The 21,922-nt window shown below is 40.7% G+C and overlaps 1 protein-coding gene and 1 long non-coding RNA gene across 5 annotated transcripts in view; one reads left to right on the top strand and one right to left on the bottom strand.

Annotated features, from left to right (window-relative positions):
- LOC309592741 lies at positions 1-9,425 on the bottom strand. The gene is made up of 4 exons (XR_014228682.1): positions 9,343-9,425; positions 1,900-2,016; positions 1,149-1,193; positions 1-710 (listed from the first exon to the last, which is right to left on the bottom strand). It is a non-coding gene; the product is annotated as an uncharacterized lncRNA (long non-coding RNA).
- Positions 9,426-9,583: 158 nt separating this feature from the next.
- Positions 9,584-21,922, top strand: part of PDS5A (PDS5 cohesin associated factor A) — an 86,206-nt gene continuing 73,867 nt past the window's right edge. For all 4 annotated transcript variants that reach the window (XM_082316536.1, XM_082316537.1, XM_082316538.1 and 1 more), the window contains exons 1-2: positions 9,584-9,733; positions 10,538-10,708. In XM_082316536.1, coding sequence (XP_082172662.1) covers positions 9,707-9,733; positions 10,538-10,708 — 198 coding nt within the window. In that variant the 5' untranslated portion in view covers positions 9,584-9,706. The remainder of the gene's footprint in view (positions 9,734-10,537; positions 10,709-21,922) is intronic.

A 21,922-nucleotide genomic window follows, 5' to 3' on the forward strand; every position in this document is an offset into this window, starting at 1 on the left:
GTTGTGTCACGCCCAAGTGCGACTGCAGCCACTGTCACGTATAATGTTCTTCCCTGGGCTCAGTGAAAAGACATTTACTAACCATGGCAGCATCAAAAAAGCAGGCAGGACATATGCACGCAGAAACAAAAGCTCCCAATATATTTTGATGTAGCTCTCCAGTTGACCTGGAACTCCCCTTCATATGTAAACAGGGGGCAAAAGAAATCCACGACCATCTCCTTTTTAACTTTGAATTTTAATAGTATGCTCTGTTTTTTAAAAATCTTCTTGCAAGTTTGTTCAGCTAGTTCTAGAAAAGATTATTTTTGTAGCTTCCAAGTATGCAAAGCCAAAATTGAACTTGAAAGGAGCCTTCGTGTCAGGTAAATATGAACTGTAGGTGTAACTAGTTTTAAGATATATAATGGAACATCTAATCATACTGTTCTCAGAATTTGGCTTCTCCAGTTCAGCTTGAATTTGGCAAAATTGTACTTACTGATCACAAATAACGATATTTAAAATGTACTTGCAATTCACTCAGGGTTATTTATTTCACCTTTTATCTCTGCATTTTTTGTTTGCTCACGTGAAACTCCCTAATGCTCGGCCAGCTGCAGATTCTCTGCCACATGTGTTCATCTTTGCTCCTTCCCATTTCTCCTGCTCATTCATACCTTTCCTTGTGTTCCCATTTCTCATATCCGGCAAGGGGCTAAGGGTCAAACCTTTTAGAAAGGAACACAGAGACAAACACCAAAATAAGGGTTTGGTAAGACAGACTAAATATTACTGCAATTTGCCTAAATTCAGGAAACTATAAAGCTCTTGGCTTTATTCATAGATCATGGCAGCATTTGTGTACTTCCTTTAGTGTTGTTTCTTACTTGCTATATGAAGCTGCTTCCTTAGGGGGTTTAAGGACCTATTGCTAGATAAAGTTTTTCTCTCCTGGAAGTAACAAACATTGTTCTGTTCTCTCTTACTATATTCAGAATCTGATAGACTTGTCAACGTATTTTTTCATTTACATCTTTTTTACTATGAAGCTGTGTGAGAGAACCTATTGTTACAGTTTTTGAAGCAAGGGTAAAAGCCTAACAGTGCATCCAGGCAGTGTCAAGCTAAATGATACTGAAAATGGATGAAAAAACTGGTTCACTCACGTTTTCTTCTCCATGTGCTGGATTAGAGGTGGCTCCTGAGCAGATCTTGAAGGAAGTTTAAAAAAATATTGATTAAATATAGATCAATGGCATTCCATAAGCAAAAACTGAGTACATCTAAAGTAGTGACTTAAATGTTCACATGCTGGCTAAAAGTCTTTGTCTGCCTTTTTAATGGTCTCAGATAAAGGAAGTTTACAATTTTAGCATGCACTTCCCTGAAAATATAAATGATTAGGTACAAGTGTGCAGTGTCTGGAAGATAAAAAGAACAGTAGAGAGATATACTTAAGCAAGCATTTATGTGCTTGATACAGTGTAGTTATAGTATATTACACAGAGTACACATGAGCTGCCCTGCCAAATTCAGATAGGATATAAATAGTGGTACTGGATGTTGGTGAAATTGTAAGTGGATACATATCAGTCTACTTTACAAGCAGTAATCCCTCTGCTGGCATTTAATATCATCACCTTCAGCCATCACTCTACTATCATGGACTTTTTTATATTCCATCATGGAGAATTTTTGGTTAGAAATCTGACTATTGTGAACACAGCTTTTGTATTACTAAGCATTCATGTTTGTCAAGAAGATGATTTTCTCATTCCTGTATTTGCTCTTGCCTTGTCTAGCCTACTTCTGGCTTTGTCTACTCAATACCTGATATTCTGTCCTCTCTTTAGACACCAATTCATGTGTGGTTTGTTAAATACCCATTCAAGTACTGGCTCAAATACCCTTAGTTACCTTCTCTGCTGCCACATGTCCTGAATTTATGCAAATCTTCTTCCACTGATACTCAGTATTCCCTGCTGCTGGATCGCTATGTTGTCAGTGTGCTCCTCTGTCATGCTGGCTGATGACCTGCGTGGATGCAAACATCCAGTGCGTTTACTGAACTAGAATCGTAAGGATGAAGTGACCAGAGCTGCACAACCCAAAGAAGTAATTTTATTTTGTAAATTCAAATGCAAATTGTTCTTTACAAGGGTTTGAAATTCCGACTTTCATATTCAAGTTCTGAAATGGTGGAGTGGTGTAACGTTTTAATGATTATCCCCTCAAGCCGTTCACAAAACACATTGATTGAATCATCATTAGTTGCTTTCCTAGCAGCATAAACCTATATGATCAATATATTTCCTGACTTTGTTCAAAGGCAAATTGTAACGATTCTATCGCTCACAAAGCCATGCCGAACACTTTGATGCTTTCCTGAGTTTGATAAATGCAACCCCTTTTTAAGCCTCTGAATAGTACACCACATACCTATCCATCACTGTGAAATGACCCCATCATTACAGTACAGCTCTGAGACTGCACATCCATTCATCAAACATCTTTCTTTGACCATAATGGTAAATTCCAAGTTCATATTCATTTGTAAAGTTTCATATCATCCTTTTCTTTACTGTGAGCAGCAGACTTATCTGTGAAAGAATTAGGAACAGCAGCATCACAAATACAATCGATGATACTTTTCACGAAGGAGGCTCTTAATCAGAATTTGTTAGTACCACACATCTTTTCATTTTTTAACAGAACATAGGACAGTTCTCATCTAATGGGGCACAGGGAGAGACTCTGCTCGTACCGTCTTCCCTCCAGTAGGCAGCCACCATGGGCTAAATATATTACCAAACTCTCCCAGTTTCCTCGGTGGTATTTCCTCTAAGCAGTCCCATACACTCAGAAATTTCCCAAATCTGCCTTGTTATTTGAAAAAATATCAAGCAAACATAAAGAGCCATACGCTACTATGACAACTGCAGGCAACTGCAGATTTCCTTGCAGCCTGGCTGGGGGAAAAAAAAAATCCAGGAAGGACTTTACAAAATGGAAAAGTTGAATTTGAAGTGGACTCCTTTTAAGTGACCTCTGGCTGACGATGTAACTTTCTTTGTCACAACTGCTTCTGCCGTGCGGCAAGTATTAGAGAGCCCATAAAAGGCTAATGAAAAATATAGGCTATTCTTGAATGTGCCATAAATAAAATAACTTTATTTAATTAATAAAAATAGACTATAAGCTAACTTCATGCTTAATGGTCTAGCTACAGAGACTGTTCATAAATTCAGTTACCTGGGATCAAATTTATCCAATCAAAACCTGTCCAATAGAAACTGGAAAAATTTGAAGAATAGTTGATCCATCCATGGCTTCCCTTATAAAAGCCTGAACAAAACATTTAACCTCAAAAAGTAGAAAGATTTGACTGGTGAAATGCTTAATTTTTTTCTGTAGCAACTTATGAATGTGAATTCTGAGAAATTATTGATAGTGACAGGAAGAAAATTGAAGCTTTTGAGATGTGGTGCAAGCGAAGACCCTTGCATGTCTCCTGGGCAGAAAAGATGATAAATGCTCATATTAAATATATTATTGGAGAAAAGTAGACTTGGTTGTCAGAAATGAATAGGTGTAAATGTATGTGCTTTGGACGCATCAGGAGTAGAGATGGAAATAACCTTGAGAATGTAATTACAGAGTGAATGGTGACAAGTCATCATAATAGAGAGCAGCTAGAAAGGAGGTGGGTAGATGGCACGCAGTAGGCTGCTGTGACTTCAGTTTCTGAACGCTCAAAACTAGCAACGGATCAAGGAGGCTTCTAAAAATTCCCCGATGAAATCACCAATATGCAGGTGCCAATAAATTGATTTTACTTCACTTGCAAGCAAAGGGAACAAGCGCAATTGTTCTGTCAAGACAGTACTTTGTAAATTACAAGCGTATACGCTTTTTCACAATGGCTTAAATATATTGACAATGACAATCCTTGTAATTTCTGAATGTGTCTTGATACCACAAAAGGCCGGTGGCGAGTATACCTGCCCTATCTCCAAGTATGACTCGGACTAAGGACATTTTCAGACAGCACCGGAGAAAGCCCTCCTTACCAAAACCAGAGCAAAATAACATTTAGACAGATTATGGCTAGGGACCAGTTTCAAAGGAGTGTACCATCCATACAGTATTTGGTCCTTCCCTTTGTTCAGAACTGGTGGTACTCCATGAAAAGTCAGCGAGTCGTGGGACTCCCTTCTCTTATCCAAGGACGCCCTTTGTGTCTCCAGCTGATGGCCTTCGTGAGACAATACACACAAGTCCTCCACCCTTTTACGGATTTGCTTTGTCAATGTAGATCACGGGAGGCACACGTAAGTCCTTGTTTTCAGGACAAAACACGCTTCTTGGTCTGTTCTTAGCTGGGAGTAATTTCACTGCAAATACCCTCTGGAATGGGATACCTTTTGGAGCTCTTTCATTATGGCAACCCACATCATTGTGAAGAAAGCCACCTTTAACTCAGGTGGGTGTAATCACTGCTCTCAATTTACAGCAGATGTAAAAAACATCAATTCTTTTATAAAAGTAAGTAGTTAAAACAATTAGGTGCTGTTATCAAAGATACCTTACGCTGCAAAGTTTAATTAGAAACCTCAGGGATATCTCTGAAGATCCAGTGCAGCAAACGTAAAGGCTATAATTGTAACTGGAGGAGCTGTGTGCAACTGCACGTGTGAGAGAATCAATAGACGGACAAAGAGGAAAGACAACCGGAAACAAGGACTAGTACCAAAGTCAAAAAGCAAAGAGAGAAAGCTTCTGCGCAAAACTGAGGACAAAAAATTATTTGCCAGGGTTTGATTTTTACTGAGTTCAGAGGAACTGGTGCATTGCAGGAAAAAATGTGTATCATTGAAAAAATAAATAGGTTTCAGCGGGGGGGGGGGAGGCGAAGGGAAGCATTCATTATTAGGAAGCAACCTGCCAGAAAGCAACCTGCTAGATATCAAAAACTGGCTAAATGCTAGAGTTGAAAAAAAGTAATTAAGCTTCCCCCACCCCTTGACCTATTTGACTGTGACTTAAATGATTTCATAGTGAAGGACCACACTCCACCACCTGGTTCTGCAAAGCAGGAGCTTTCAAGAGCATAGCTATTATTAGGAAGACAAGTGCTTTCCTAACCCACCAGATAGGATTTCTTACTTGCCTGCCCAGCTGACTGACAGATATGACTTATTCTGCAGTTCATGACACACTGTTGTCTCTTGATATAACTATTTAGTTCTTGATCATTATTACTATCCATGCTTACTGTACTAACAAAGACCTGAGGACAACCGTTAAGCTGTTCCTGGAAAGATGTGCGCATAGCTTAATTTAATCAACATGAATTAAGGGATTTTCTGCGCTTAAAGTAATCACTCCATACTCTCTTCTGTTTCACCTGAAAGCCATTTTGTTCTGAAAACCTTGTGCTGCGCTATTTCCCCTACCAGTAAAAACACCACATTCTTCTTTTCTTGGTACTTTCCTCTAACGTCTCCTGACGTGATACAGAAAGAGAAGACACAAGACTGCCCCGCCAGAGTGTTCAGCACCCTTTATTTCAGTCTGCTTATAAATTACACTTGCAGTGGCAGTCTAAAATATATTAATAAACAAACAGACAACTAACAGATTGGAGTAAATACATTCCAATAAAAATAATGGGAGTATAAGTAAGTAAATTCCAACATAAATTTGTCCAGGTAGGGAGTCAATAAAATCTGGGTAAAGACTAACGGACTGCGTCTTATTATTAGACTGAGCCATCCATTAAAACCCAAGGGGTCATGTGAACCTGGCTACAGCTGTACAAGAAGCAGAGTCCAAGTCAGTTCTCAGCTGCTTGCTGAAATTAGAAGGGTGAAGGTCAAACAAGCAAAGGCAACAAACCAGACACTAGCAGCTGTAATCATATCTGCGAGCAGATTTCAGGACTATTCAGATTAAGAGTACCACAGGTCAGATTATCTGAAGCTTTTATGTTTGCACATTCTGAAAATGCCATGCATATATTCAAGCTAATTGGCAGTTAAGTGTTCATTCATACCTCCCTTAATTGGGTGTGATATCAGAACCACACGCTTTGTTTTACCCCTTTAGAATTTCAAATGGTGCAGAAGTACAAATCCCGCTGCTTCTCCTCTGAGAAAAGATGGACCATTGCCTAATCATCCCATGATTACAGAATTGCACCTACTCCTCTCTCAACCACTTTGCTGATCGTGATTTTTCTAAGACTCATCCAAAACACCATATATCTGACTAACAGCATCTAAATTAATGGCTATCCTGAGAGCACTCTGACAGTTTTACACTAGCATGCTGGCAAAATACTCCTGCTGTGGACCTAGGGTATGTGCAAGCATACAACACAGCAAGGTTGTGTTGATACCAGAACCTACAGTCAGACAGCAAATTATACCAGGAATGGAAAAAGGCTACTAGTAGAAACTGCACCTGCATTTAGTAGCTAACAACTCCAACATTGACGCTGAGGGGTGGTCAAAATTTTCATACTGCTGACTAATCGTTACCTGTGAAAGCAGAAATCTAGTGTGAACCTCTCCTGGACACTCAGCTTTCTACTGATGTATTTCAGGACTTTTTCTATGTTATATTAAAAGATATGAAATCCTGAGAATTAAAAATCTTTGAACATTACTCCACAGTAATTGCCAGGTTCACTATTTGTCTGAAGTCTGCAAGAAGATAAAGAGATCTTGGTCCACAACCAAGAGTACTCCAGCATAGGGCTTCACAAACAACTTGCTCAAGATGAAACAAAATTTTAATTAAATGAGCAAACTTTGCCTGCCACTGTCAAGCGAAATCTTTGAACTGCCACATCTAACTACATCTTAGTTACAGTGTACATATGCCTTAGAATGCAAGAGTTTATCTTATTCTTCAGCGGAAAATAAAAGTGACTAGAAGTGCATACTAGAGGATCTGCACTGTGTTTGTCCTTAACTCAGACTAAAAACAAGTTGTGGGAGCGTAGCCCTCTACCTTGTCATTCCTATTCCTACTTCATGACTTGTTGTCTAAAAGTTTCTAGGTAAAGATGGTGTCACTTTGTGGAAAAACTTGTAACCACATGATTACAAGAAAATGTTACGACATTGTAGGTCACATTAATGATATACATAAAATACCACTTTTCAGTAACGAGAAAACAATACTTGAAAGTAAACATTAAAACCCAGAAAATTCAGAGACTTAGGTGAAATTTCTAGAATATGACATCCATAATACTTCAATTCTGCCCAAAGAGAAGCCTGCCTAATGTCTTCCTGGCTTTATGCTTGTGTCATAAAAAAACCTCAGCAAATGTCACTTCAAATTTATTTCTTGCATCATTTTTACTCACATTCTCTCTTTTTCTATTTAAATTGAAGACAGCTCATATAGGTTTTTGATACATACTTTCTTTTTTTAGTTACAGAATAATCTTCTAGGATTTGTTTCTGATTTATTGTGTTCATACACGTGTATCAAAAGTAAGGAATCTACACCAAATTAATTGCTTATATTAGTAATTCAATTTGGGAAGCAAAGCACCTAATGTAATTAGGTGTAAGGATACACCTAACGTAACAAATGTAAGAATATAAAACCCAAATTTGTTAAAAGTATAATAGTTCTGACAATACATATTATTTTATTGACAACAAATAAGAGCTGATAACTAGTCTGAGTACTTCAGCTCTAAGGCAAAAATCTAAACAGCCTCTAAAGTTTGGATTAGGAAGAAGATTTAAATGCTTGGTGTTGGCTTTATTCATTTATTAAATCAGTAGAACCTTATTAAAACTGAACCGCGTATCCCATTCTTATGGTCACCTGTCCGTTGTGAATGCCCCAATTCATCGATCCTTAAGCCTGGAGAGAATCATTTTATCTAAGCCTGGATTCGCAGCCAGATTTAAACACCTTGACTGGCGGTACCCATCTAGATTTCCAAATCAGTGTCTGAGATCTCCTAAGTGCTCCTTGCAACTCAGTTATTTTCACTGTAATACTTTTGAGCTGGTTTCACAGAGGCTATGGACATTCAAGGCTTTAGCTCCCCTGGGACAACACTTCAGGGAGACAAGGAACACAGGTGTACGAGAGAAATTTCCTACCCGCGTGCTATTACCCCAGAAGTACTTGAGAGCTCCTCAGTCTTTGTACGTTTCCCTCCCACACCTTGTAAATCTGGAATTTGGCGTACTTCACCATAATCTCACTTAAGTTACCCCCTTCCCACCCCCTCACTCTCCTGCATCTTTCCTGCGTGACTGGCAGGCCACGCCAGCCCCTCTGCTGTGCCCAGCAAGGCCCCTGCGGAGAAACCCGTGCCTCCACGCGGACTGGTCCCAGCCTCCCGCCTTTAATTTGCTCTATAGAAAATGCAGGAGAGATTTTCAAAACTGAGAAGAATGATACTTTTAGCTGGTTCGAGTAACCAAGAACAGTCAGCTAAATTAGTCTTGATCAGTTAAAAGTCATCTCTCAGTTGTCACACACAGGTTCTCTGAGCCGGGCAGGCATCTGGAAAACACCTTCTAGCCACCCATACTTCAGATGTGCAGGGCACGTAATGCAGATTCAAAACAGACAGATATATCCCACTTTGCTACTGACTTTCCAGACATACCCCATCTCTTGGAAATATGAAAGAATATTAAATTACACAGACATTTTGCATGGAAGGATTTCCTGAGTTGGCTGGCAAGGGCTCCTTTGGTCTGCACAGTCAAGTTTCTCTTGAAGATTTGTAACTAAATTAATGTTCGAGAAACTCATCTGCCAGCAACGAGGAAGAGAAATTTGGAGGTCGATGCGTGTATGCTGCTCTTCCCCCCATCTGCCTGAAGAAGGGCTATTGACTCCTACCTGCCACAGCACTCTCTGCGCCACCCCACACACCGTTTCCCCCCATTTTCCTACTCATCCCGCCGCCCAGGCCTCACCGCCGCCACCGGCGGCCTGAGGGAGCGGCCAGGCGAGACCGCGCAGCCATGAGCGGCCCGGCTCCGTCAGGAAGCACGAACATGTCCCTGCCCCTCCCGCGCACGGCGCTGCCGCCCTGCAGCCGGGAACCCGCCGGCCCCCTCCCCGGCGATCCCGGCCGCCGGCCCCACGCCGCCCGGGCCTCGCCCTCGGAGCCGGCCGTTGCCCGCCCGCCGCCCAGGAGACGAGCCCCGCGGGGCCGGGGCCGGGACCCGGCCGGAGAGCGGCCCTCAGGCCGCGGCCCGGCCGCTCCGGGGGTTTTGGCGCCAAGCGGGAGGCAGCGCTGCGGCGGCCGCGCCCGGTACTGCCCGCCGCCGCCGCCCTGCGCGGGGCTCGGCGGGGTACGAGACTTACTGGCCGGCCTCGCCCCTGCCCCGGGGCCGGGGGATCCTGGCTGGGCGGCGCCGCGGGCCCGGCCCCAGGCCCGAGGGCGGGCGGGCAGGGGGAGGGGGGCGGCGCGGAGCCTCCTCCCGGGCTGTTCTTCCCCGGCCGGACGGAGAGCGGCACTGTGTCCCCGCGGCGCACGCTCCGCCGGAGCCTCCCCCTCTCCCCGGCCGCCGCCACCGCCGCTGCCGCCACCGAGCAGCCTCCCCCTCCCCCCACCCCTCCCCGAGCAGGAGCCGCCGCCGCCGCCGCACCGCGGAGCAGGGAGGCGGCGGGAGCAGCCAGCGGGGGTGGCGGCGGAGCGGCGAGGACCACCCGGCACGGAGGCTACTCAATGCTGCACCTTCCGGAGCTGCATGAGGTAAAGGCGGCTCCGGGTCCCGCTTCCCTCCGGCCCCGCTCCCCCCGCCCCGCTGCCCCCCTCCCCGCCGCCGGCGGGGGTGTGTGCGCCGAGCCGGGGGGGGGCTCTTTGTGGGCCCGGCCGGGTGCGGGGCGGCGGGGCGAGGAGGGGCTGCGGGGCGAGGGGCTGAGGGGACGTGAAGTTGCGGGAACAAACGGAAAGTGGAGAGTGGCCTGGCCCCCTCCCCGGGGGGGCTCCCGCCGCCGCGGGGGGGGCGGGCGGGGGGCTCGGCGCCGGGCGGGGGGGCCGGCGGGGGTGTTTTGTTTGCGCTCGCCGCCGCCTCCCTCCCTCCCCCTCTCCTGTTGGTTTCTCTGCCTCCTGATAGTTTTGAGGCCTAACTGTTTAGGCCTCGGCTCCCGGCTCCGGGGCCGGTGCGCCGGCTCCGAGGCCCCCCCCCCGGGGCCGGGAATTGCACCCCCGGCCCCCCTCCTCGGGCCGTAAGGGGCCCTCGGCCCCGGGGCATCCTTCGATCGAGTCCGAAATTTCATTGTAAAATCGTCGGCTCCGAACTAACAGTGTTGGGCTGGAGCAGCCCCGCAATGAAAGGAGGCGCCGGCGGGGAATGGAGGGGCCGGAGTTGCGGGGAGCGGCGGCGGCGGCGGGCCGGGCCTCCCTCCGGCGCCGCCCGGGGCGGCGGGGGCAGCGGCGGGGGGCGCAGCCCGCGGGGTGATAACCGGGGCCTTCTGCGAATTGAGGGTGAGAAATGGAAAAAGAGGGTTAGAAAGTCGTTTCCATTCTGCTGAACTTTTGTTTTCTGACCGATAGAGGCCGGTAGAGGACTGTGGAGAAGGAAAGTTTATAACCAGCAGCGCCAGGATGGACTTCCCTGCTACCCAACCAAAACCTGCTGCCGATGGTAAAATCATCTACTATCCTCCTGGAGTGAAGGAAATTACGGACAAAATCACCAACGATGAGGTGGTTAAACGGTTAAAGGTGAGCAATCCTGACCACCATCCCCTTCCCTGCAACTTTTTCTTCTTAAGGTAAACGTTCATCACGGGAAAGGAGAACTGCCAGAGAACTGCTTCCTTGTCATAGTTGAAAGGTCTCCTTCTTGCCTGCAGACCTTTATGGGAATGCCACTTCCTTGCTTTTCCTTAAAAGAGGAGTCATTTTTGTAATTCGTGACTCTGCTCTTGCGCGTTCTCTCAAAGCTAGAGTCGATACCTTAAACTGCTAATTTGTACGTGAAATACAATACATCCACGGTTTTCCAGAGAGGTCTGAAGTGGAATCATAAGTAATAATAGCAGGATATGGTACCGAAAATTTTTGTTGGTAAGCTAGAAGGTTTTTGTGGGTTCCAGCACTTTGAGCAAGCATAGTTGAGGGGGGGAAGCACGTAGATCTAGTTAAGGGTATTCTTCACTGAAAAGATAGTACTGTTCACAAACAGTGAAGATGAATTTCTGGGATTTGTAGATGGAATTTTGAAATTGTTTCATATGTAGAACCTGCCTCAGATTTTGCAAGTTGATATACATATTGTTTCTTTCCTATTCAGTATAACTGGTGCTTGGCAAAGTTGCTAAATTTTCATAAGCAAAAGGGGCTGTTACAAAAGCATCTTCTCTGCTTGCTTGACAGCATCCTGGGGGACTGTGAGGCTTATCTCTGTTTTCTATTTTTTTAATCCCTTTTTCCACTGGAAACATGAAATACTACTGTGATACAGTAGTGTTATTCTTAACTCTATGCTGAAAATAGAGGAAGAAAGTTGAGCATTGATCAAATATTGGCACAGCTCGTTTGTTAACGCCATAGTCTTTGGACTAGAAAGTTGTCATAACCTGGGATTTGATCCTATGCCCAGGGTGGAGGTGCAGTAATAATTTTTTGGAGATCGGAAATACTCTCTCATCTGATGATCTGTTTCCCATCATAACAGTGACCCCACAAAGACTGAAAAATAGAAATCATGGTCTTGGCTAGGCAGTTAGTACATCGAAAAATGTCTTAACCTATAAATATGAAGAGAATGTAGGCTTTGTGCTTTGCTTTCAGAGCAGCAAGGCACATGTCAGTTATTTCTCTGAAAACGAGCCTTGTTGTCCAATTACAGTTCTGAAAATTATTGAGTGGACAAGTCCAGCCTAATATTTTCAAAACTCCAGTGGAATATTGCAAATTACAGGAGAAGATCCTAGAGTTTTGATTGTTTGGACAGAGACCTCGACTCAAAGTCTGTGGAATGGGGAGGAGTACAGTTTTGGGGTGCTCATTGAAACGGGTATTTTATTTTGTCCCAGGTGGAGAACTTGCAGTGGTGAGCTTGCTATTCCTAGATAACAGGAATAATAGAATTTCAAATTCATGCATATATGTTTTCCTGAATTCACATGTGTGTGTTGGTCAATTTTCAGTCATAATTTTCAGTTGGTCACAATTTTCAGAACGAATACTTTGTTAGTGGACCTACCATCGCTGAAACAACAGAGGAAGAATTTTCTTATCTTATTGGTACTGCTTAATCTGAATTTGAGGCATTTTTTTTGTCAGATATTGGCTTTACTGAAGTATCAAGAAAATTGGAAGCACTGTACACTTTAGAATTAAACCAACAAGTATTTTTTTCCTTATGTTTTTGTATAGATGTATCTATAATCTTTATTTATGAAATCCAAATCTTGATATAAACTTGATTTATAAAAACAAATTCGCTTTGGCATGTGGTATATTATGATGATGCAGTGCTTGGGATGGAAATGCTTGGAAAAGTTTTGTTCAATTAAAAGATAACTTTCCACAACTTTAAATACGATTTAATATTAAAAGCCAGCTTTAGCAGAGTGTATAAATTCAGGCATGAATCAATCCTTGAAACTGTAGGTTTTTTGCCGCCTTCTTGGCCATGCATAATCTAAAGATGCTTGGTGTCTGTTACAGAAGATGCGTGTGTAACTTGGTGTTTTGGCCACCAGGCTTTGGGTCAGTTCCTGCAAATTTTTGTTCTTTTGGCTTATTGAAGTCATGGTCAACTTAATTGGATACAAATTTGTGTCCTTATTAGCAACTTTTCTGATATCACATCTGTATTTTTGTGTCCAGACCTCTTCTCGTAATGAAGGCTTTTCTTATTATTGGAACTTGAGACGTTCTGGGCACCTGTCCCAGAGTGCCTGAGCAGCAGCTTTTGTGCCAAGGACTTTTAAAAAGAATGTTTTCCTATCTTTTCCCTCCTTCTGCCTGGGGTTGTGGGTAATAAAATGTAGGCCAGATTCATTTACAGTGTTTTGATATATCTGTATGATAACATTAGCACTGTCCTGAAAATGGAGGTATTGAGAATTTTAAAATCAGCATGTATCTTCTGAGCAATGTAGAAAGGAAGAGCCTCTGGATTGCATATGTATGACGAATGAAACACCAGTTCAGGTGCTTAAGGCAGTCAAAGGTGTTTTCTGGTGTGTTGGATTACACTGATGGGTTGGTGCCTTCTTGGAGTGGGACAGTATGTGATGTATAATTTCAGCTATTGAAAAAGTGATTTTTAACTGTGGTGTGCTATGGCTGGGGACAAGTGTCCATTTAATAGATCCAATTAAGTTTAACCAAACGAGGCAGCTAGCATGTAGCAGAGAGTTGAGGCTTACTGTACTTTGCCTACAGAATGACTTTTTTTTTTTTTTTTTTTTTTTGCTAATGTTCCTCTTTACAGTGCAGCTGTTCAAGTTATATAGTGATTGGTTTCAGGGCTGTAAGTCAAATGCTTGTCAATTTAGTAAGGCTTGTGAGGAGAGGTGATAACTTTCGTTTAACCAAGCGATAGAAGCAGAAAACAATTCTAAGGCACCCAAGTAGTCCTTCTTCAGTTCCAAAATGGAGCCAGCAACTAAATACCAGTTGAGAACAATTATACTAGCAATATTGTATTTCTTCCCATAAGAGAGTTGAAGGTTGAAAGAAGTTTTAGAAACTCAGCATCTGCTTTGCTGCAAAGCTTCTCTATGACTATTGAAATTTTTTCAAAATTGACTGTATTTTACTGCCTTGTCAAACTCCAGACTTGTATATTGTTGTCAGTAAAGTATTAAATCTCAGATATAACTTTCTTTGGTCACAAGAGAATATTTTGGTGTCATTTATATATAACCTTGTCACCGTTATGACTAAGATTAATAGTAGTATACTTAATTGTCAGATATACTAAAAATAACGCCATCAATCCAAAATGCATAGAGTTTCTGAGAGACTGACTTAAACAGCCTTTGTAGGCAGAGCCAGAACCGCCACTGAAAGAAGCAGCTCTCTCTGCTGCTTGTCCCAGCCGCTGTTCTGTATCCTCTCTACAAACATTTTGTTTTGCCACATGCCAAAACGGATGGGTGAACAGATCTTGGTTAAAACTTAGGAGGAAAAAAAACCCTAAACCTGTGTTAATTTTAGCCTGAATCATTTTCTTGCCTGATTTATCGTGAGAGCTCACAAATGCTTGTTCTGGCATAGGGGGGAAAAGCAACTTCTTTCTGTGGCAATCCTGTCTTAGACCGTTGAAGGAATTTCAGAGTCAATTTAAATGTGAAAGTTTGCAAATGTTATCTTTTGAGATAGTTTTGCAGAAGCAATGCAAAAGTCCCCATCTCTATCTCGCCTGCTGGATTTTTTTTAAGTAAAAGAAGTAATGCACGATGATGAATTCAGATATAGCTTTGTACCAACAACTATACAGTTTGGTAAAGTGTACGACAAGTCTGTAGAAAAAAGGAAAACATTTATAAGGCAGTGTTTTATTTTACCTATAGATATCAGTGCGAGCAATGCTAATTCATAAAATCTGTAAAAAACACATTTAATCAGACACAAAAGTACCAAAAAAAAAAAAGAGGGGACGTTTCTGAAACCTTCCAAAGGAAAAGGAGTGATAAATTAGGTTTCAGCATAGAGATTTTTAACAAAGCTTTAAGGCCGTGTAAAAACCTGTCTTTGTGAAATTAAGAGTTTTATAGGTTAGAATTTATTGAGGGCGATGTAGTTCTTTATCATAGCTGGGGTTAATATTCTGTTTTCTGGGTGGCTTTTTATGTTTGTTTTGGGGAGTGATTCTCCTTTTGTTTTTCAATCAGTCCAGTAGTCTTATTGCTTTTCCCACGGTGGCAGTCTGGCAAGGCATTTTCTGTAAAAATTTCTTTTGATTTCCGCTCCCCACACACACCCTTCCACCCTCTCCCCAATTCTCCCCCTGCCACCCCACCCCAAGGCCTAGCTTGTGATCATCTGGAGAAGTTAGCACTCCTAGTGTGCCTTGAAGTTTTCCTTATCTTGTCCCGTGGCATTTCTTAGTTATCTGATATGTATTTGTGCCAGAGTGAAACAAACACTCCCTCTCCTTCTTCCCATTGTCTTTCTGCATGTTCCTCTGGTTATTAGATGTTGGGCCTCTTTGTTGTTGGGCCTGTTGTGTCTTTATCTTTGGAAGATTATCCTAATATCACTAGAAATAGTTAATGCTAATAATTTATCATATTATGCACAGGTGTGTTTTAGGCATCTGTTACATAATGTTAAAATTGAGAAAGGATGCTTTTTTGCTACTTAAATGTTTTGGAGTAGGCTGGAGGTATGTGAGAGGAAAAAAAAATTGCTCTTTACTCACCCTGATATTTCTGCATAAGTTAATGACCACTCTCTGAGATTGTGTAGTTAAATGGACCTTTGATCTGACCTGGCTATGCTTAGGTAGTTATTTTGAAGGAAACTAAAAAAAAACGTAAATTAGAGTATCACCTGGGAGAAGAAAATCTATTTTATATTTTGTCATACGCTAGAATTTGGTATGCTTGAGGGGAAAAGGTATACGTATTAAGTATGTTGGATTGTATTAGTTAATAAATACAATTTGCTGGCAAGACTTAGATGACGTGGGTATTTTCATGGCTTAGACCTCTGACTTGCGTGTACTTACATGCTTACATTTAAGAATTGTAAGTAGTTTTGTGGATTTTCTATAGCCAGGTTACAGAAATGATCCGCAGTTAATTATTCTAACAATTTTAAAACTTCCATTAATTGTATTTAACTGCAGACTGCAGTTTGCAATGTTCTTGAGCTATTGCTGGCCACATAAGCCTAAAGCCAAATTTCTAATTTGATTTTGCTCATAGTTTAATCTTTTTAATTAGTTTGACTCTGGTAACAATCAAGTTTTTCATTAACTAGGACAGGCCACTAGTCAGAGAAGAAGAAATCTTGTTCTGATTTTTTTTTCCAATGCAATATTAGCTGTTTGCTTTGTAAATGTCCCAATTTAATCAATCCTTAGAGAAATAGACCATGTAGACTCACCCAGTTCACCCAGATGTTACTTAATTTCGAATTGATTGATGATGAGACCCTTTGTTTTTCTATCTGATAATTTTCTTTTGTTACAAGTGCATCACTAATTGATGGCAATTTCACATGTACAATATTATTCTAATGGTTTCCTGGCAACAAGAAGATAAATATATTGTGAAAGAAAAGAAGCCCCAATTTGAAAGGGGGAAAAATAGATGTTGCTGAATTAGAAATGATAACTTCCAATGACTGACCAGCAGAACGGACAGACTAGTTGAGAAGTCCTTATGCCCTCATTTATTCTATTATAAACCTTGAAGAATTATTAATTTTATTCTTGTACTAATGCTTTTTTGTGAGGTGAGGACATGATGTTAATCACAGTTCAAAAGATGGGGAACTGAAGAGCTACTGAAAGGAAAAAAACCAAACCCAAACACAAGAAAAAGACAAGCTGGCTTCATATGTCTGATTTGGCATTTCTAAAATGTGAGTTCTGAAGTGACTGTGCATTCTGTTGCACTTTACATGTTCAAACCACAAGTTCCTTTGATTTCAGTTATATTTCTGAGTGCCTCTAAACCAGGCCTCCTCATCTCTGCTTAAGAACCCGGAAAATGACGAACATTTTCTGTGAAAACTTTGTTATAGGCTGTTTAACAAGCATCGTATAGAAACTTTGTAATAAGTGGGAGGCTAGCATGCAAGTCTTCAGGCTTAACTGTTTTAAAACATGGCATAGAATATTCCTTTCCTGCAATGGTTTCCTTCAGTTATAGTCTTCCAGCTTCAATAAATAACAAAGGTGGCCTTTGGGCAATATGCTCTTCTACCAAACAGCCTTGAATAACTCCAGAGCAAGTCCTTTCTGTGGACTGAACGAAGTAATGGCTTCAAGTTTTTGGTTGGTTTTTTTTAGTTTTGTTTCATTTTTTTAAAGGAAAAAAAAAAAAGAAAGGTATGTAATCACTTACCGAATACCGTATTAACATGAGGATTGAGGAGACTGACTAGAGGTTTGAGAAGTATAGGATTGTGTACCTTGGGAAAGAGATGAATAAGTGTTGTTGTGATAAAAGCATACAAAATAACGAATGACAGATAGTAAACTAGGAGTTTCTGGGTTTGCCCCCCCTCTCCTGAAGAAAAAGCATTCATTGAAATTGAAACTTAAAAAAATGTTGAAGGTTAAATATTTCTTAGGGTTATACTGGAAGGTTGTGGCAGAGCAGAGCTGAACTGATGTTGTATTTAGTATAAGTGACATGCTTTAATCATATAAATCATTTACTTTAGGTGGGTATGCCTGTCAGTATGTATTTTTATGGTATAACGTGGGAGACTTCTTATGTATTCAAATATTTTAAATAAAATTTGGATACAAAATCCTTGACATATCACTGTATTCTTATGAGGAGTTTGTATGCATAAGTTTGCAAAACAGCAGGAGCCTTAGCTATGCTCAAAGACTCATAAACAAAGTGTTAATCTCACAACAGTGCTATGAAGTGAAAGAAAAATTATCCCTTGGTTTGCAGACAGTAATGCAGAGATGATTGATAGGAAGGGAAATCAAACATCATCTGAGGTTACTTTTCTTCCTTGTCTACTTGAATCAATTCATATTATTTTGTCTGCTTAATGCCTATGTGCATCTTTTGCTACCAAAAAGAAAAACAGCAGACAAAATAATTAGCAGATCATTCGTTCACATCATTCGTACATATTATAGATGGTTTGGTAGTTAAAGAAATGAAAATTTTGTCTAGTCCCCAATCTATGTTAAACATTCTTCATATATGAAATTTTTCCAGACTGCAATATCTTCTTAATCACCATTGTTACCTGGAAATGTAAAACACATGCTTATTATTGGTGTCACTCAAAGCAATGTGTGTTTGCTGGCTCTGCAGCTGCAGCAAACTAATGAACTGTATTCCCACTGCTGTGCTGACATCAGAATTTGGCTGTTGCAAAGATGTCTTAAGCATGATGAAGTACTGTTAAAGGTAAACAAAGATAAAATTGGCACAAAGTATGCTCCTGCTTAGAAAGGAAGGTTGAAAACTTTGTAGTACCTAGATAGCATAGGATATCCTAAACATATGTTTTATTTATGTGAGACAGATGATATGTACTTATCTGATGAAGGTGTCAGAGCTTGCAGTGTTAAGATCAGTTTTGCAGCCACAGTGGGGGGAAAAATCCGTTCAAATTTACTGTGAAGACAGGTCAGCATTTTTAATGTCTTAGTTATTCTCCAGTGAGTTCCTGGTTCTTTCTAGTTGTTCAGTAATATTCCCTAGTCTTAATGGTACTCTGTTGTCTTCCACGAATAGAGCCTGTCACCTTTTGCTGAAACACTGTTTGGTGTAGTCATTAGCAATTTTAGGCCTTATGTTTTTAGTGTTGTATTTTAATATCTTATGGTAGAAATTTGACATCTGTCTCCAGGAGATTTATCAAAACTTTCCAAACTGTTGAAACAGAGAGGAAGTTTTGTCCTCGCAAAATACATTTATAAGCATTAAAGAGACATATGTCTTTTCTATTTACAAATAATTTTTGAACTGATACAGACATTGAAGATGAAAGAGAAGGAGAAAGAACATTTTGGAAGGAGTTTGGAGAAATCAAATATTTCTGGAGTCTTCCCCCACCCCCTTCTTTGCTAGCTACAGCACCTGAAAAATGCATATGCTTAAAAAAAAAAAGTAGATACGTTAGTGTTTAGTAGTATTAGCATTTGCTGGCAGTCATTAAAGAATTCTTTCCTCTGCAATTGTAGTCTGTCTTTCTTATGGCTTTTTATGGAAATAACCTGATCAACCATCAGGGAATAGCTTTAGATCTGCAGGTTTACAATATTTTTTTAAAGAATGTGTAACTACTGATCTTTATTTTTATCATTGCATCTAACATGAGAGACCATCGAAAGACCAACTTCAAACTTGTACTTACTATGAAAATGTTATTACTGTAGTTTTAAGTGCCCAAGAATTAGTCTCTCAAAAATGGAAAGAAAGCATAGTTGTGTTTTTCAGCTTACTTTGCATATGTGATAGTGCTTTGTCTGGACAAATGTTTTTATCTTGCTTTTCTAATGAAATAAGGTTTTTATCTGATCAGGCAGTCTGATTTCTTTGTTACTGATCTTCCCTGAAGTTACATTAGTTCAAAACTTGCTGGCAGTTGAGCAAAGGTTTCAGAGATGCAAGATTTGTCAAATTGGTGCTGAGCAGAATAGAGACATCCGAATTCTGTTTATGCAAAGGAACATGGACCAGCACTGTTAAACGTTTCAAAAGGCAGCAGCCTGTGTGCTTGCTGGAATAAATTCAACTAATTCCCACACGGGTGTTTCAAATGTTGTAGGGGGACGTGTGCCCCCACCCCAGCTGTCCAGGCACGGCACCCAGAGGGGAGTGGGCAGGTAGTGCAGGAGGATGAGAGTGAGGGATGCAAAGGGAGTGAGTTGGCAGCCCTCTTGGAGGAGAGTGATGGGGAACAGACCTGTTGGAAACCAGCCATCGTTAATTTTGCTGTTTATGATAAAACTCATTTCTTATAGCAGCAATAAAGGAAATAAACAGCTAAAATAAAGCACAGAAACTTTTTAATACTCTCTTAACCCACAGACTGGTAGAGGGCTGTGCATGGTATTTGAAAATATTACTAATTTTTTAACTTAAAGTGGTGTTCTTTAACAACTAAAAATGATACCTGCGTTCTTTGATCGTCTTGATGAAAACTGTTTATGCGATACGCTATTACAGAAAGGGTAAAGCAAAAATTAAAGAAAAAAACACAAAAAAAACCCCAAAAAACCCCAAACAAACAAACAAACAAAAAACCCCCAACAAACCCAAACCACTTAAAAGGAGCTAAAACTTTCAAATGCCCATTACTAAGTTTAGTTAATGTTTTCTGTAGTATTTTTCTTACATAATTTGTCTTTTCTGTTTATTTTGGCTGCTTGGAATCATGATGGTGCTGCAAATGCAGAAGCAAAATGTGTGTAGTGAAAGTAGAGTTGAACTTAGGAAGTGCTTAATATAAAGAAAATTTGCAGTTTGAGCCTTATGGTGATGCCATAGTGTGGATGTGAAAAGGAGTTTATTAAAATAAGTTGTTCCTTGAAAAAAATAAACTGATTAACTTCACTTGTGTTACCAATTTAATGAAAGGAAAATGCGGTTGTATATTTCCCCTTAAAATTTTTACTCTACCTTCAGACAGAGTAGTCAAAGTCGGGTAAATCCTGTTATTTTAATATTATTTTGTATTTTAACTGTGGTGTTCTTCTTTTACTGTTTGAAAATATATGCATGTACTTAATTATCCAAAACGCAGTAATGGTTCTCCATAATAAACTCATTATTGAAATTTAATCAAACCATAGTCATAATTTAGTAGGGAATTATTTGAAATTAAATTTTGAGGAATATAAAAATTGTTCTTTTCTTGTGGTTTAAGAGTGAAACCTGATACTTGGTCACTTAACTCTCACTGACTGCAGTGCCTTTTGGTTGGCTTTAGTCCTGATGTCAGTTAGAAAGAATACAATTTTTCTTTAAAAACTTCGTTTATGTGAAACAGTGAAGAGGAATCATCCAGAAACTATGCCCCTTTGTTTGCGCAATGGTGCAATGTATTGTAGGATAAGTGAAGGGAAGTTGAATTCTTAAGCTGTTGCAGTAATAAAAGGAAATAAAGTAACCTCAATACTTACTTTTGATGGTAGAAACAGAATTCAGCATTCTGGGGGGAGGTGGAAAAGGTTACCCTATATGTTTGGGTTTTGACAGGTGGTTCTTCCTCAGCACTGAACTGCTGCAGCGTTAACATTCATTCACTTACGAAGCAAAACAAAGAAATGCAAGGCAACTTTAAAGCATTTTGCTGAAAATACATGTTTATTTAAATACCTTATTCAGTCATCCTTTGTAAATGTAGTTGGCATATGTCACTACTTCTGAAAAACTTATAATCCATCTCTTCTCTAAAGCTTCCATTTCTGCTATTGCCAGTAAAATTCCAGTGGCAAGAAAAGGAGTACTATTTTTGCTTTGTGTGAAGTCAGTAAATGAAGGTCTAGGAGTTGCATTCGTGAGCTGTTAGTGACATTTTTTCTTAGAAACTGCATGTAGAATATGAAAGTAGGCATAACTCTGCAGCCTAAGGGAAATGGGAAATCTGGAAATAAGATTTCAGCTTTGTCCCAGTTGGAACTGGTAGTCTAGACTGCTGTAAAATCATGAGGATTTTGCTTTAGGAAATGGGAGGGTTCACCAAGTACTAAAACTATATCTTTGTAGAATATATACGTGTTGGTACAACTGGAAGTAGGTCAGTAGAAAACCTAATAAGTTGTTAAAAAAAATCTCTTTGAACTGGGAGTGAAAACCAAGTTAAAGGCTATGTTTCTAAACCTCAGCTGGGAAAGTGGGGGTGGTGTGTAATGTTTTCCAAAGTTACGCTCTTTCAGTCCTAGCCTTTGTTTCCCTTTAAAGGCTAAAACACTTTCAGTCAGATGACAAAGTAAAAAAGCTGCCATTTCATTTTGTTTCATTTTGACATCTTTGCCTATTGTTCTTAGTTTAGGTTCTTGTGCAAATTGGAGCATTCTGACGGAGTTGGATGTATTATGTAGACTCATCTATATGTGCTATGTAGACTCATCTACATGTTAAAGCATACTCATCCTAGAGCTGCAGCTCTGTGTGCCACTCCATTTCTGATGCTAAAATTGGTTCCTCATACCCATTTACATCTGTGAGGATGGAGTTCTCCACTACGTTTTATCTAGCAGTGAAGCTGGTTTGAGAGACATCTTCAGGGACTATCTTAGACTGGCTCTGCCTCCTGAGAAAT

The sequence above is a fragment of the Platalea leucorodia genome (genome assembly GCF_965183815.1).
Source record: "Platalea leucorodia genome assembly, chromosome: 6".
NCBI classification, from domain to species: domain Eukaryota; kingdom Metazoa; phylum Chordata; class Aves; order Pelecaniformes; family Threskiornithidae; genus Platalea; species Platalea leucorodia.